Raw genomic sequence first — 16571 nt, 5'->3', positions numbered from 1 at the left:
TCTTGTTTACACCACCGTGCAGACAGCTGATTCGGTGCAGTAAACCATTGTTGAGTACCTATTCTGGGTGCGAAGAAGGGTTCCTTAGTGGACAAGAGACAGGGATTCTGGGGACCTCGGTGGCTTAGTCGGTTAAGCGTCCGACTTCGGCTCAGGGCATGATGTCCCAGTTCAGGAGTTCAAGCCCTGTGTCAGGCTCTGGGCTGACAGCTCGGAGCCTGCTTCTGATTCTATGTCTCCCTGTCTCTCTGCCCCTCTCCCGCTTGTGCACACTCTCTCTCGTTCTCAAAAATAAATAAAAACATTAAAAAAAATTTAGAAAAACAAAAAAAGCAATCATTGCTTTAACCAAGCTGCTTGCCAGTGAGAGGAGACAGACAATGAGCAAACTGTGCATGGAAAGTGAAAAATGCCTTTCGGGGTAAAGTAGAGCAGAGAGGGAGATGGTGAGGGTGTGTGGAATTGTGTTTACCTTTTTTTTTAAATTTTTAAATATTTATATTTGAGAGACAAGGGGGCAGTGTGCGAGTGGGGGATGGGCAGAGAGAGGGAGACACAGAATCTGAAGCAGGCTCTAGGCTCTGAGCTGTCAGCACAGAGCCCGATGTGGGGCTTGAACTCATGAGCCGTGAGCCAAAGTGACCTGAGCCAAAGTCGGACACTTTGACCGAGCTACCCAGGCAGCCCGCGTTTACTCTTTTTAAGTTCTTTTTTTTTTTTTTTTTTTTTGAGAGAGAGAGCATGAGTGGGGTGGGGGCAGAGAGAGAGAGGGAGAGAGAGAATCCCAAGCAGACTGCCCACTATTAGCACAGAGCCCGATGCGGGGCTCAAACTCACAAACTGTGGTATCATGACCTGAGCCGAAATCAAGAGTTGCACGCTCAACTGACTGAGCCCCCCAGATGCCCTGGAATTGTGTTTTAAATTGGGGGTCAACGTAGGCCTCCTTGGGAGATGCTATTTACGCAAAGGCTGAAAAGTGTAACTTGGAGAGGAAGGAGGTACCGGATGAGGAAAGTCCTGGGAGTCTGTAAGAAAGGGTGAGAACCAGAGCTCAGTGAGAGGATGAGTTTTGCCGAGTGAGGAAACGTGTGGGCGTGCAGGACTCAAGCTCAGGCTGGAAGATGGGTCGTGTGCTGAAGGGCTCCCATCTGATGGCTCCTGTCTTCTCTGTTAAGCAGGAGGTGAGGTCACCAAATTGGCTTTGTGGGTTTGGAGTAAGGGCCTGGAGTAAGAGAGAGCAAGTCTGAGTGATTAGAGACAGGTCCTTGCCCTGGGGACCTCAGAGACGAAAAAGGCCAAGTACTTTGTTCACATGCCCTGTGGTCACAGTAAGGACAGCCCTCATCTTCCCACCGTCCTTTTAAACCTCACTGTTCGTGGTAAATTTATAACTGTGCTCTCTACAGGATTCAGCACTGGAGTGTAAGGAATGTAGAGTCCTCTGATTTCATAAAATGACCCACAAATTTCTAGAAAGCACTTTAGTAACCTTGCTGGGGTTTAGTTTTTATGGTATAGTGGAGAGCAAATGTTCTTGCATTCAACACTTACTTGTTGCATGCCTACTGTGTGTCAGGCCTTGTACCAGCACTGGGGGCACGGTGACAGATAAGGCGCTCAGGGAGCCGAGGCCAGAATGGTGACATCCAGTTCGTAGCCACAAGCCATGTGTGACTCTTGAGCACTTCGAGTGTGGCTCATCCAAATTGAGGAGTGCCGTTGGTGGAAAATATTTTGAAGACTTAGTATGAATGAAAAGTTAAATTACTCATTACTCATACTTTACTTTGTTTACCTGTTGAAATGGTATTTTGGATACATTGTGATTTGCAGATATTCTTCTCTCATTCTCTGGGCCGTCTTTTCACTTCATTAGTGCTGGCTTTTGCTGCACAAACTTTTAATGAAGTCCACACTGTTAATTTTTCTTCTGTTGTTTGCATTTTTGTGTCATATCTCAGAAACCACTGCCTAATTTAAGGTCACCAGGATTTATCCCTATATTTTCTTGGAAGACTTTTACAGTTTTAACTGTTATCCATTTTGAATTAGTCTTTGAATATGGTGTGAGGTAGGAGTCCAACTCATTGTTGTGCATGTGGCTCTCTGGTTGTCCCAGCACCATTTGTTGGAAAGACTGTTCTTTCCTCTTTGAATTTTATGGGCACTCTTGTCTGCTATCCTAACTTGAACGTGTCACTGATAACTGGGTGATTTCCATGTCCGCCTGCATTAATTTAGTGTATTGGCTTGAACTTGTCAGAAGAAATCCTATTGAGCCTGAGAAACATGTATTATTATTATTTTAAAATTCATGATATCATTTGATTTATATTGCAAGGGGTAATGATACAATGTCATAATAAAATGTCCATAAAAAGTGAACTCAGATGAATAGTAATTGCGTTTTGTAGTGATTCATTTGTGGTAGTATTTAATTATATTCTCTGTATAGGCTTTTTGTACGGTGGCGGTTTTCAGACAGATTGTGTTGAAGTCCTTGCAGGATGCTATCTATTACTAATACATCCCTGGTTCCCAGCTTACCCCTCCATGCTGGAGAGCACAGCTCTTCTCTCCACGGCGAAGAAAGCAGAGAACTTTCCCTTGGTGCCCAGGCAGACGCAGCCACCCACTCACCCACTTAGAGCAGGGGCTGAGCAAAGCCTTTCCGTAGACGAACAATTACTGTACTTCCAAACTGACCTCTGACTCACTGGTCAGCAGAGCGACTGCAAACTCCTCCTGTTCTTTCCTTCCAAAACCAGTGTCTCTCCCCAGTCACAGGGAGTCAGCTGGGCAGTGAAAGCTTTTTCTCTCCACTGTGGAAACTATCCTCCTGTAAGTTCCCATTAGGAAGTGTCTAACCCACACAAGACTCTGGAAGAGTATTTAAGAAATTAACGTGTAAGAAATTAATGTGTAAGGCTGTCGCACATCTCACAATGTGAGAACGCCCTCTCTTTGTGTATCTCTGTAAGGGAATTTTCTCCAGGAAAGGAGGTCGTGAGCACGAGTTCTTACAGCCGCTCACTAGGTCACCGTCTTTCTCAGGCCAGCCTTTCCTGGCCTGCTCTCCTTGTCGCCTGCAGGCCTGTTTTGGTGCAATCCCTCACCTTTTCAGTGGGCTCTGTCTCCTCATCTCTGTTACCCACAAAGAGCTCGAGTCGTGGTAACGCCACCTAATCGTGAACAGAGAATGGACTTTGCCCCCAATTAACCAAGAACTTCCAGCTATACCTTGACAGCTGGTGATTCCAATTGTAGTTCACCTACCAGAATAGTATTCTGACCCAGTTTTGTCTTGCTTTGGAAAATTGTTTAAAAAAACTAACCCAGTATATCCTTGTTTGCATTAACCCCTCTAAGTATCTACAGGCCAATCCCAAGAGTCTCATAAAATCTAATGCAGCAGAAGGAAGGCTGAGAAGTGCAAATGGTTTTGCACAAGAGCCTTTTGGATGCAAGCTGTTTCAGAGGTAATGATGGAGCCGCCCTTTTGTTTTGCCTACTTGTGTTGCTCCCAGGTCATGACGACTCGGACGTTGACATCCAGGAGGAAGACGAATCTGACAGCGAATTGGAGGAGAGACGGCTGTCCAAGCCGCGGACGGCCATGGAGGTGCTCATGCAAGGTAGCACGACTTCTTTCTCTTGCCCCCCCTCCCGTGCCCTGTCATAGAACACTCTGGGTGGCCCCTGCTCCAGGGTTTATCCTGCTCTGTTGTTTATCAGGATTCAGCTCTTAAAGTCCTCTGTGTGGTCACCTTTGCTGCTAATACTCTTACCTGTGGTCTCAAGAATAGCTGATTGTTCTTTGTGTCCTGGTCACAGAGGCCATGGGAACACACTGCTTCTGCCACTGAGCTGTGTTCTGTCCTTTTTTGGGTCCAAAGTGTTCTCAGTGCACTTGCATCCCGTGTAATCAGAGAATTATGCACAGAGAAGGGACTCACACAACCATCTCTGCCTGTAAAAAACCTAGTAGTTTCTGCTTTCTCACTGCTAAAGAGCAATAAAATATCTGGACAAGTGTGGGTACTCCCCTGGGATCTTCTTGAGGTCCCACTTTCCATCCTAAAGGGGTCCCGGTCAGTGGCTTGGGGGGGTGGTCCTTCCACATTGCCTTTTCACACAGAGGCAAGCACACACATACAGTGAAACTTAGACACAAAGATCACCTGAGACATTTTTTAACCTAAATGGGACCAGACTCTGTGTATAGTTTTGCCGCTCGCTTTTTGTTTTTTAATGTTTATTTTTGAGGGGGGGGAGGGGCAGAGAGCTAGGGAGACCGAGAGTCTGAAATAGGCTCCAGGCTCCAAGCTGTGAGCACAGAGCCCACCGCACGTCCCGGACTCGTGAATGGTGAAATCCTGACCTGAGCCAAAGTTGGACGCCCAACTGACTGAGCCACTCAGGCACCTCCTGCAACTTGCTTTTTAAAAACATTATGATGAAATATATTAGAACTCCTCCCGTGTCAGGAAAATACAGTTCTGCTTCGTTCTTTTTGACAGCTGCATAGTATTCCACAGTGTGATCATACCTGGGGTTTATTCAGGCATTCCCATATTGAAAGATATTTATTTTATTTTTCTTTTCCTCGTAGATACATCCTTCTGTTTATCTTCAGTGTTTGTACCATTCAAGGGGGAATTCTTAGGTCAAAGATTATGTAAATTTTTATTTTGATAGATATTACTACATTGCCCTATACTTGCCTTTAAAATTTTTTTTTTTTAATTTTTTTTTTCAACGTTTATTTATTTTGGGGACAGAGAGAGACAGAGCATGAACGGGGGAGGGGCAGAGAGAGAGGGAGACACAGAATCGGAAACAGGCTCCAGGCTCCGAGCCATCAGCCCAGAGCCTGACGCGGGGCTCAAACTCACGGACCGCGAGATCGTGACCTGGCTGAAGTCGGATGCTCAACCGACTGCGCCACCCAGGCGCCCCTAAAATTTTTTTATTTTATTTTATTTTTAAAAAAATTTTTTTTTTTCAACGTTTATTTATTTTTGGGACAGAGAGAGACAGAGCATGAACGGGCGAGGGGCAGAGAGAGAGGGAGACACAGAATTGGAAACAGGCTCCAGGCTCTGAGCCATCAGCCCAGAGCCCGACGCGGGGCTCGAACTCACGGACCGCGAGATCGTGACCTGGCTGAAGTCGGATGCTTAACCGACTGCGCCACCCAGGCGCCCCTAAAATTTTTTTTTTTAATGTTTATTTATTTTTGAGACAGAGAGAGACAGAGCATGAATGGGGGAGGGTCAGAGAGAGAGGGAGACACAGAATCCGAAGCAGGCTCCAGGCTCTGAGCTGTCAGCACAGAGCCCGACACGGGGCTCGAACTCACAGACAGTGAGATCACGACCTGAGCCGAAGTCAGACGCTCAACCGACTGAGCCACCCAGGCGCCCCTATACTTGCCTTTAAAAACATTTATCTACCATTTGTTAATTTTGGGAGCGGTTTGCATTTTTATATACACAACATATTTAAGAGGTGAATTATCTTCATTTGATACTAATTCTTCCTGCTCACTGCCCTTATTCTAGGTTAGGCTGTTCTTTATTACATTTTCCTTTTTACATAAGTTACTTAGATGCTCTGATGTCTTTTCTTTTTATTTTTAACAGCTTCATGATACAAATAGAGGTTTAGAGGTTATGACTCCCATTCTGTAGATGGGAGCTGAGGCTCTGGAAAGGTAGATGTTTGGCTCAGGAGAATCTCATAGAGGCACTGGGGCTCCTGAATTCTGACCATTCAGCCTGCAGGAGTCAAGTCACAAAGTCCATTTCTAAAAATTATAAATAAGGGCTTTGGACAACACAAGACTTGCATTTGATCTGAGTGAGGGAAAGTTTCCTTAAATAGCTCTTGGTGGTCACCCCAGGCCTGTCCCGAGTGAGCTCCTCTCTGGGCTGCCCTTGCTGCCCTTGCCCCAAGGCCTTGACCTGGGGTCATGGCTGTTCCTTTGTCAGCCTCTGGGTGTGATGCAGCTGTCCGCTGCTGCCCTGTGCAGGACGGCTCCTGAGCGTTGGCAGAAGTCCCCTGTCAGCAACCCTGACTTCCAGAGGAGAGAGGAGAATCCCTGAGATAATGGAGTTGGGGGAGGGGGGGGCGCAGGTTTGAAAGGTGAACTAAGTGTGATACTTAGTTTTTTCTCTTTGAAGCTCATAGATTCAAATACATTGGTCCCTGGAGGAAGACTTTGTTTTTCCAACGGATAGCACAGCTATCTGTTACTCATAGTGGGATTCACTGATTTTTCTTACAACATTTACAGGATGCATGTATATTTTTCTGACTTCCGAGTTAATGATTATATTTTATTGCCCTTTTCATTTTTTTCAAAGTGGAAATCTAGAAAATCTATTGTGGTTTGGGGCGCCTGGGTGGCGCAGTCGGTTGAGCGTCCGACTTCAGCCAGGTCACGATCTCGCGGTCCGTGAGTTCGAGCCCCGCGTCAGGCTCTGGGCTGATGGCTCGGAGCCTGGAGCCTGTTTCCGATTCTGTGTCTCCCTCTCTCTCTGCCCCTCCCCCGTTCATGCTCTGTCTCTCTCTGTCCCAAAAATAAATAAAAAACGTTGAAAAAAAATTTTTTTTTTAATTTAAAAAAAAAAAAAAAAGAAAGAAAATCTATTGTGGTTTATTATAGTTTTGATTATTTGGATGTTACCTAAGTAAATTTTTTAGCGTGATTCTTGTTTTCCCCAATTTTCTAAAGGAAAGCAAATCTTGAATACCATTCCTTGCCTTTTTTTTTTTTAACATTTATTTTTGAGACAGAGAGAGACAGAGCATGAGCAGGGGAGGGTCAAAGAGAGAGGGAGACACAGAATTCGAAACAGACTCCAGGCTCTGAGCTGTCATCCCAGAGCCCGATGCGGGGCTCGAACTCACGGACCGCAAGATCATGACCTGAGCCGGTCAGATGCCCCACCGACTGAGCCACCCAGGCATCCGCCTTTTTTTTTTTTTTTAATGAGGTTTTCCTAATTTCTTCATGCTTTGGTTCTCCTTAGGAAGACCTAGCAAACTCATCGTGGGCACAATGCAGGGTGGAGACTCCGATGACGACGTGAGTCCCGACGAGCTCCCCTTAGCTGTTCCGTTCTTCCTGCTCCGGGGCTGGCTTTGTAGACGAGCCGTGTGCCTCAGCCTAGCCCGCTGCTGGGCGTGCGGCAGAGCTGGGCCCCCCAGGAGCTGGACTCTCCTCTGCTTGTTGATGTGTTGATGGCTCTTTTCTTTTCCAATGAATGTGCTTTCCCTCCCACCCCCGCTTTTTTTCCTTCTCTCTGTTCTTTCCATTCTCGCTTTCCAAAGACGGAAGCAGCACCAGCTCTCTTAGGTCAGTGCAGGACTTCCAGCTCCAAGAAGCAGGTTGGTTTTCTTTTCACCTCATGTGTGTGTGTGTGTGTGTGTGTGTGTGTGTGTGTGTTGTGTGTTAGCCTCCTCAGGGGCACATCTCGTGTGTGTGTGTGGATGTGTGAGCCTGCTCAGGGCCTACACCTCATCTGTGTGTGTGTGTTTGTGTGTGTGTGTGTGTGAGCCTGCTCCGGGCTGCACCTCGTGTGTGTGTGTGTGTGTGTGTGTGTGTGGTGTGTGTTGGCCTGCTCAGGGCCTACACCTCATCTGTGTGTGTGTGTGTGTGTGTGTGTGTGTGTGTGTGTGTGTGTGTTGGCCTGCTCAGGGCCTACACCTCATCTGTGTGTGTGTGTCTGTGTGTGTGTGTGTCTCTGTGTGTCTGTGTGTGTGTATGTGTGTGTTGGCCTGCTCAGGGCCTGCACCTCATCTCTGTGTGTGTGTGTGTGTGTGTGTGTGTGTGTGTGTGTGTGTGTGTGTGTGTGTTGGCCTGTTCAGGGCCTACACCTCATCTGTGTGTGTGTCTCTGTGTGTGTGTATGTGTATGTGTGAGCCTGCTCAGAGCCTACACCTCATCTGTGTGTGTGTGTGTGTGTGTGTGTGTCTGTGTGTGTGTGTGTGTGTCTGTGTGTGTGTGCGCGCGTGTTGGCCTGTTCAGGGCCAGCAGAGCCTTCCCTCCCAGTGATGGCTCTGTTTCCTGGGTGAGAGCCACGCCATCCGGGTCCCACAGAGATCGGAGAACTTCCCTATGCTGAGGAGGAGGGGTGAGTGCGAGCCACGAGACAAGAAAGGTCGTTAGGCCCTTGAACTGTAACCTAGAAAAGATGGAACCTGCTGAGGTCCCGGGGTCAAGACCAGCCCTCTCTTCAGTTCCATTCTGGGGAGGGAACGGAAAAGGAGGCTGTCCTGAGACCAGGGCCTCAGAGAGGCTGGGCAAGAGGCTGGGACATCAGGCTGCCGGTGCCTTGAGTGTCACTGACTTAATACTAACGGGGAAACGAACCGGGATGGGGAACCCGGTCCTTGCCAGGGCCCCACAGGTGGGGCTGCACCGTCCATTGCCCCGGGCCTGCCTTGGTGGCAGTCCCTGGCAAGCCTGTGAGGCCCCAGAAACAAGGGGTGACTGGGCTGACAGAGCACAGACCTCCTTATCAGGTCGTGTGCCACCTGTGTCTGGAGTGTGGCTCTAGTGGCTGCACAGGGACAGAGCAGGAGTTGACATTCTTGTACAAAAGATCCCTCTATTTAGTGCCAACATTGTGTATTGTTACCGAAATCCACAGAGGGAGAGGGTTTGCTGGGCAAGATGTGCAGAGAAGGTGGGGCCTTGGAATCGCAGAAGGTAGTCTTCGAGAAGCAGAGAAACCACCTCAAACATGTTTAACAGAGTCGGGCTGGATGCTCAAATAGCTTCTGCCCACCCGTCTTACCCATTCGTGGCACGAATAGGAAGTCTGGCGTGGGGGCTGGGGGTGCCTGGAAGGCACCGTCGGCTCCCTTGTCTTATGATCTGCTTGCTCAGGCGCATAGCTCTCTCGTCTCAGAACAAATGCCCGAGTGACAGCTCACATGTCCTCTGCGCCTGTTGTCGCTTGTTGGTTTTAGGGAGGCCGCCTCCACCTGGCCCAGGCGTACGGGCTTGTCCTTCGTGTGCGCACTCGTCCGCACGACAGACGCTTGCTGAGTGCCTGTTACGTGCAGGTGTTACAGATGGTGGGGAATGCGTCCCCGCCTCTAGGAAGTTCACGTTCCGGCAGTAACCAAGGGAATACGTCGGGTCATAGTGGCAAGAAGAAAAGAAAGCAGTTCAGGGAACAGAATGACAGGGTTGAGGGAGGAGGTTGGTGTCTTTTGATTGGTCAGGGAATGTCTCTGTGATCGGGTGATGTTTGGCAGAGGCCTGAACGGAAGGAGGGACGTGGTGCAGGGAAGGGCATCCAGAACACAGGGAGTGTGGCTCCTGCTTTGGCGGTGTAGAGACGGTGGTGCGGCTGGGATGGAGTGGATGGCAGATAGGAGCGGCAGGACGGGGAGCGGGGGCCGCCGGAGCTTTGCAGGACCTGATGAGGACCCGGGGTTTTCTCTGAGTGCCGTGGGAAGGGGCCGAGGACCGCGAGCCCGGCTGTGCCAGAGCCGACCGGCGTTGAAGAGATCCTAGTCAGGAGGCACTTGCGGGAGCCGGAGGGGCTGGCGGCTCAGCCTAGGGTGGTAGCAGCGAAGGTGTTAAGAAGTCGTCGGATTCTGGATGTTTCCATGGTCTGGACCATGAAGTTGTGTTAACTAGACATGGGGTGTGAGAGGACGAGAAATGAGGGACACCCCAGCTTGTGGCGTACTGGCTGACGGCACAGGTAGCCTTGGCATGTCCCGAGGTGGGTGGGGCTTGGGGAGCAGCGCAGGAGTTGGGGTTGGGACATGCTACGCATGCAGTGCCTGCCAGCCATCCACGTGCTGGGGTCGAACGGCCAGTTGGAATTCAAGTCTGGAGTTCAAGGGTCAGGCCTGGGCTGGAGTTGAGTTTGGGAAGCCATCATATTAGGCCGTGTTCGGACTGCAAGGATACATGTGATTGTGTGAGGGGAGAGAGTAGAAAGAGGAGAGGAGGGAGCCTCAGGGCTCTGAGCTGAGCCGCGCCATAGAGTCAGAAAGACGGAGGGTGTAAGGGCGCGTGAGATTGGAAGATGCAGGAGTGCAGTGGGGTGAGCACCTGAGAGAAGGGCGCCCTGCGGCACAGGGTGGCTTTCAAGCAAGAAGGCGCAGCCTGGAGGTCACACCAGATGCCGGAGCTGCGCCCATTGGATTTGAATTCCTCTGTTTCAAGAGCAGTCGGGGGATTGGCAGGTGAAGCCTGCTGAGTATGTTGAGGACACAGTGAGAGGATAGCCAATGGGGTGGTGGGTTCAGAACTCCTTCAAGGAGTTTCACTGTTGCCAGGGGAGGGGGGTGCAGAGGAACAGGGCAGAGTAGCTGGCAAGGAAGATGGGATTAAGTTGAGGGTTGTTGTTTTGTGTTTTTAAGAAGGAAATTGCAGCATGAATGTATGCTGGTGGGAGTGGTCTGGCTCGAGCCATCTTGGTTTACCTGGGACGCATGACTTACAGTTTTGGGTTTCAAGTGTATTTATTTATTTTGAGAGAGAGAGAGAGAGAGAGAAAGCGCATGTGAGAGCGCTAGTGAGGGAAGGGCAGAGAGAAAGAGAAAGGGAGAATCCCAAGCAGGTTCTGTGCTGTGAGCGCAGAGCCCAATGGCAGGCTCAAACATTCGAATCATGGGATCGTGACCTGAACTGAAGTCCAGAGGCAGAAGCTTAACTGAACGAGCCCCCCAGGTGCCCCAGCACTTGCAGCTTTAAAGCCCGCCTGAGCTGGTCACCCCAGATCTAGGTGAGGGACACAGTGTTCCTTTTATTTTGCCCAATTCCCGGGTGGCTTTCCACCCCCAGTCTGGTAAAAGCCAAAATAAACCCCCTTCCTAATCTCCAAGCCCCTCAGTCCTTGTTATCCACTAGTGGGTCTCTGGGCCCCCGGAGCAGAGCGGCATCCGGTGGTGTTTCTGAGACCTCAGCGGGAAAGCCGGCCCCTGCAGCACCGGGTGTAGACTGCATGCTCGTATCTGAGGATCACTGCTTAGATGATCCGTTTATGTTGGTCTCTGAGCCAACAAAGGTCCCCTTCTCACGCCCCACGCCCCACTGCTTCTCTGCCGAGCTCTTCCTTCACATGTGGGTGTTGCTAGTTAACTGAGCTACTGGTGGAAAGGGGCCTCTGCTGACAAGCTGTCAGAAAGAGACGGGCCGTCAGCTGTGTTTGCCGTCTTCCTGTAGGAGGACTCGGAGGACAGTGAGATTGACATGGAGGGCGATGAAGACGACGACGATTTGGAAGACGAGAGCGTTGCTGTCTCGCCAGCGAAGCCCAGTCGAAGGGTCCGGAAACCTGAGACCCTGGATGAGAGCGACAATGACTTCTGACCTTTGTGTCAAGAGACCGGACAGATTAAATCCCTCAGATCTGTAGGTAAACGGGAAGTTAGAAGGTTAGGAGGGAAACCGATTTCACGCACTAAACCAGCTGGACTTGTTAATGAAGCAACACCTCGGTCTTTAGCCTCCTCCGGGTTACTCCACAGAGCTTCAGCGAACTTGGGAAACGCCTGTGTTCTAAGAGATGCACCTCCACAGGACGAAAACCCGAGGAGAAGTAAGGGCCAACGCTGTTCATCTTGGCAGTGTTGTCAAGCGTTTCTGCCAAGAGTCGGGGGTGGGGGGGATAGACCCGGGCTGGGCACAGGACTCAGTTCAGGAATTGGCCGGAGGGGGGTGGGGAGGCACTTGACTCCTCTTGACCTGTACAATTTAGAACATTTACTGTACTTCGGCTTTTAATTCTAGCTTTTATTTCATTGTATGGTCCTGTTTTCTTCTGCATGTTTGCAATACCAAGCTTTAAATGTATTTTACTAAAATTTCCTGAATGAAAGTTAGGTAAGTTAGATGAAAACCCGCTTTCCTTCAAATCCAGGCAACAGAGAGACGCTCCAGAATAGAAGCACTTCATTTTCTCTCAGAAGGTTGACATCCCTTCCTAGGAAAGCTAGTTAAAGGAAAGGTGTTTCTGACTAAAAAACTTAACCAGGATTGCATTAGGTTGAGTAGCACTAGGATAATGTTGCTGATGTGAAGTGAGAAGTGACAGGTGGAGTTGTGTCGTATTTCTGATACGGAAACGCAGAGCAGCTCTCACAGATTTTTCAGTTATGAACGCAGAAGACTTCTGAAGTTACTTAACTTTTAACAAATGTATTTAATACCGTATTTTTATATTATTAAATAAGTTTTACTTGAAACTATAATCACGTTGTTTATATTCACCTATAATGTAAAATACTTATTTAAGAAAAGTTCACAGGTTACTGTGTACATGTCAACTTTTAGGAGATAATGTGATGATTATTTCTATCATCTTTGCTGTTTCCTCTATCTTTTCCCAACTCCTGTGCCGGAGATTACTCCTTTTTTTTTTTTTTTTTTTTTTAAATTTTTATTTTTTTAATTTACATCCACATTAGCATATAGTGCAACAATGATTTCAGGAGTAGATTCCTTGATGCCCCTTCCCCGTTTAGCCCATCCCCCTCCCATACCCCCTCCAGCAACCCTCCGTTTGTTCTCCACATTTATGAGTCTCTTCTGTTTTGTCCCCATCCCTGTTTTTATATTATTTTTGTTTCCCCTCTCTTATGTTCATCTGGTTTATGTCTTAAAGTCCTCATATGAGTGAAGTCCTATGATATTTGTCTTTCTCTGACTAATTTCACTTAGCGTAATACCCTCCAGTTCCATCCACATAGTTGGAAATGGCAAGATTTCATTCTTTTTGATTCCCCAGTAATACTCCATTGTATATATATACCACATTTTCTTTATCCATTCATCCATCTATGGACATTTGGGCTCTTTCCATCATTTGGCTGTTGTTGATAGTGCTGCTGTAAACAATGGGGTGCGTATGCCCCTTCGAAACAGCATATCTGTATCCCTTGCGTAAATACCTAGTAGTGCCACTGCTGGGTCGTAGGGTAGTTCTATTTTTAGTTTTTTGAGGAACCTCCATACTGTTTTCCACAGTGGCTGCACCAGCTTGCATTCCCAAGAGATTACTCCTGTTTTAAAACGGCATTCGGTTAATTCGGCAGTGATGGAGATGTGCCCTCTTTGAAATGACGCACTCACAGGGAATGGGGTGTGTGGGCGCTGTGCTAACCCCCGCAGAGCCCTGCCTTCCACTGCATTGTCCTGGATGTTATCATTTTGGTTTCCCTGACTCTGACCTACCTTTTGAAAAAAAAAAAAAACAAAAACAAAAACCCAAAAAACCAAAAAATGTATTTCTCTTTTCCTTTTGTGATGCTTTCTTCTTTTTTTAAAAAATGTTTATGTATTTATTTTTGAGAGAGAAAGAACAAGCCGGGGAGGGGCAGAGAGAGAGAGGGAGGGAGAGAATCCCAAGCAGTCTCTGCGCTGTCACCTCAGGGCCCAGCACAGGGCTAGAACTCATGAAGCGTGAGATCATGACCTGCGCCAAAATCAAGAGACAGACGCTTAACCGACTGAGCCCCCGGGCGCCCCTTCCTTACGTGATTCTTTCTTCTCATGGGCATTAATGGGAGCCTGACCCAAGCTGCAGGTAACCCCTCCTCCAATAGAGGCTCCAGTGCCATGTGAGGTTTATTATGTCACCTCTTCCTTCGTGGTCCCTCATCCCTTGGTTAACTACTGCACAGTCTCCCCATGGAGTGGCACTTCCTTCCTCGGGCAGCTTCTGTCAGCAAAGGAGCTTCAAGTACCTGATCGTGGTTACCAGTGTGTGTCTGTCACTGTAACAGATCCAGGAGTCAGATATGTACAAGAGCTTGATGACCTCGTGTCTTTTGGGCCAAGCGTCAGAACAGACTCGGGCCCCAAAGAAGATTGTCTGGTTAGGTCAATGAAAAACCCTCATTTAGATCATTGCCAATAGTTCTTTGCTTTTAGCCGTGTAACTAAAGGACCTCTTAAAATGCTTTCCAGATGTGTATTGACTGAAAATTGACTGAAAGGAAGTTTTTAAGTCGTTAATTTTTTTTGGTGGTAGCCATCAAGAACCAAGTCCAAGGACTTCTGGCACTGGGAGGTCTGAAGAACTCGCTGTTTCGGCCGGGCCGGGCAGAATACCTGCGAGCGCTCTTTCGTTCGCATTTTAAACTGTAACATGGTGTCGTGCCGAATGTCTGAAAGGAAGTGGGTTTGGCTGAAGTTAGCAACACGCCACATAAATATCACAGTGGTTAGACTGGCCCGGGAGACTCCGAGGTGCTGGAATCCGGGACTGGTTGAATTGCAAGAGAACTCAAACTGCCCGGAACAAAAGTCCTTGCAATGAGGATGTGAGTGGAAGAGGAGGAGCGAGAGCTCAAGCAGGGATGTCGTGAGGGGAAAACGTAACTGATGGAAAAACCAGTGTGTCTGTGAAACGGTATTCTGATTGTACACTTCTCTTGGGCGATTCGGAAAGAATTAAGCCATAGTGACACAGAAAATGGAGTTTTTAAAAAAGGTGCACTATTCATTCTAAGAACGATAAAGTCCATAGGAGAAAATGGCGCAGGAGTGATCAATGGTAATAAAGTTAAAAGACGGGCACTGACGATGTCTACAAAAACCATGCTCTAACTCCGTCGGAAAGAAGGAGAAACAGAGTGGGAATGTAAGCTGACGTACATCCAAGTGCCATTTCCCATGGAGAGGTCACTAGATAACCTCGAAGATGACAAAGCAAGGAACAGTGTATGTAGGGTATGTAGTTTTGGGAGTGGGAATGTACAGGAAGGGGAGGAACAAGACAGAAGGCTGCTGTTTTCCGTTATAAGCCTGGTCATTTTTGGCTTTTTAAACTACGTGTATTGTGTTGTTTTGACGAAATGAATTTCGGAAAAGGTAAATCTACAGACAGGAAAAGGGTAAGGGCTGGAGACTGAGGTTTGAAGATCATTTTCCTCAGATTGCTCGGGGGAGAACACGTGGGGTGGGAAGAGAGCCAAGGTTGGAAGCCTGAGAAATGCTGTGTCTCGGAGGCAAAGGCCACAAGGGGCCAGGAAGCGAGACTGGGAAAGTATTTGCTAAATGTTCTAAAGTGACTGTATTTTGCCTTAATAATTCGGGGGAAATATGTTTTATTTTCCAAAGACTGTTGAAGAAGAGTGACGAGAAGGTAGGAGGGCTGGAAGGTTGTGTGAGGGAAGCCAAGGCAGGGAGAATTTCCACAGAAGGGAGGGGTGAGCAAGCTAAATCCTCCTCCTCAACGGGCCGGAGTCACAACGGGCCACGTTGGCACTTAGGAAATCTGTGGCGACCTCAGCCGGGAGCAGTCGGCACGCGATGGGTCGAAGAGAGGTCAGAATGCGAAGCCAACACGGTGAATGTTGATGAGTGTTCCGCAAGGGGGGTGGTCCCAAGTGAAAAGAGAGGGCCCAGCCAGGGGAGAAGACTGTGGCCAAGAACATTTTGGAGGGGCAGAGGAAGCTTTGTTTTGTGTTTTGAGAGGAAAACGAGGGTTTTTTTTAAGCTGGAGGGAACTGGTTTGTGGAATGGGAAGGGTTGACTCTATAAGAGAGAGTGTGCATGACTGATGAAGCAAAGTCTTCGTTAGGAGTCCTGCTTAAATCCATATTGTGTATTGGAAACATCAGGCGCACACCAGATAACCACTCGGGCTGATGCTCCTGTTAGGAGTGCGAAGGCTGAGATGGATTGCACGATCTTTTACACCTGGATGTCTACAGCATCTGTTGTAGGTAAGGCTCCAGAACAGTTTTCTGACTTGGGCATCAGGTAGAGCACCCAGAATACTGAGACATTGCCTCACAAGTTGGGCCACAGCGGCCCTGAACTTAAGGGTGGCTGGTCCTGGCCAACAAAGCTGAAAACAGTAAGCTTTGAAAGGATCCAGCTGTTTCTTTCTTTCTTTCTTTTTTTTTTTTTTAATGTTTATTTATTTATTTATTTTTTCAATATATGAAGTTTATTGTCAAATTGGTTTCCATTGTTTATTTATTTATTTTGAGAGAGAGTGTGAGGAGGGGAGGAGCAGAGAGGGAGGGAGGGAGAGAGAGAGAGAGAGAGAGAGAGAGAGAGAGAGAGAGAGAGAATCCCAAGCAGGCTCCCTGCCATCAGCACAGAGCCTGACCCAGGGCTCCATCCCACCAACCGTGAGATCACAACCTGAGCCGAAATCAAGAGTTGGACACTTAACTGACTGAGTCACCCAGGCACCCCAGGATGCAGCTGTTTCTAAGTAATGTGTTCCAGAATTAAGCTCAAGAATTTGAAGGCATATAAAAATAGTCTGTATGAAACAAGATAAAATTCCCCGTGTCTGGTGTCCAATCAAAACTTACCAGGCATAATAAGAATCAAGAAAGAGACCAAGGAATGACCACCCCCCCCCCATACTCAAATGACAGATGACAGAATTAGTAGGAAAGGACATTCAGACATTTAACTGTACTCCCTATATTGAGATGGCAGAGGGAGGCAGGAGCATATTAAGAGATAAGGCCTAAAGAAAATCTCAAAACTTGGGGAGATTAAAGAAACAAAAACAAAAATTGGGATTGAGAGCAGATGAGGCGCCACAGAAGAGCACATACTGACC

The 16571-nt window shown here is 48.1% G+C and overlaps 1 protein-coding gene across 2 annotated transcripts in view; it reads left to right on the top strand.

Annotated features, from left to right (window-relative positions):
- IFT38 (intraflagellar transport 38) overlaps positions 1-11640 on the top strand; it is a 36086-nt gene extending 24446 nt beyond the window's left edge. Inside the window, exons 10-13 of one of the 2 annotated variants that reach the window (XM_086692204.1) lie at positions 3531-3638; positions 7041-7096; positions 7342-7398; positions 11204-11640. In XM_086692204.1, the coding sequence (XP_086548330.1) occupies positions 3531-3638; positions 7041-7096; positions 7342-7398; positions 11204-11350 (368 nt within the window). In that variant the 3' untranslated portion in view covers positions 11351-11640. The remainder of the gene's footprint in view (positions 1-3530; positions 3639-7040; positions 7097-7341; positions 7399-11203) is intronic. The other variant, XM_086692205.1, reaches the window with a different exon arrangement.
- Positions 11641-16571: the final 4931 nt, after the last annotated feature.

This window comes from Puma concolor, chromosome E3, assembly GCF_028749965.1.
Source record: "Puma concolor isolate L17-30 chromosome E3, mPumCon1.1.hap2, whole genome shotgun sequence".
Lineage (NCBI taxonomy): Eukaryota > Metazoa > Chordata > Mammalia > Carnivora > Felidae > Puma > Puma concolor.
Note: the sequence above shows the minus strand (reverse complement) of the source record. Positions and strands in the feature narration are given on the sequence as shown.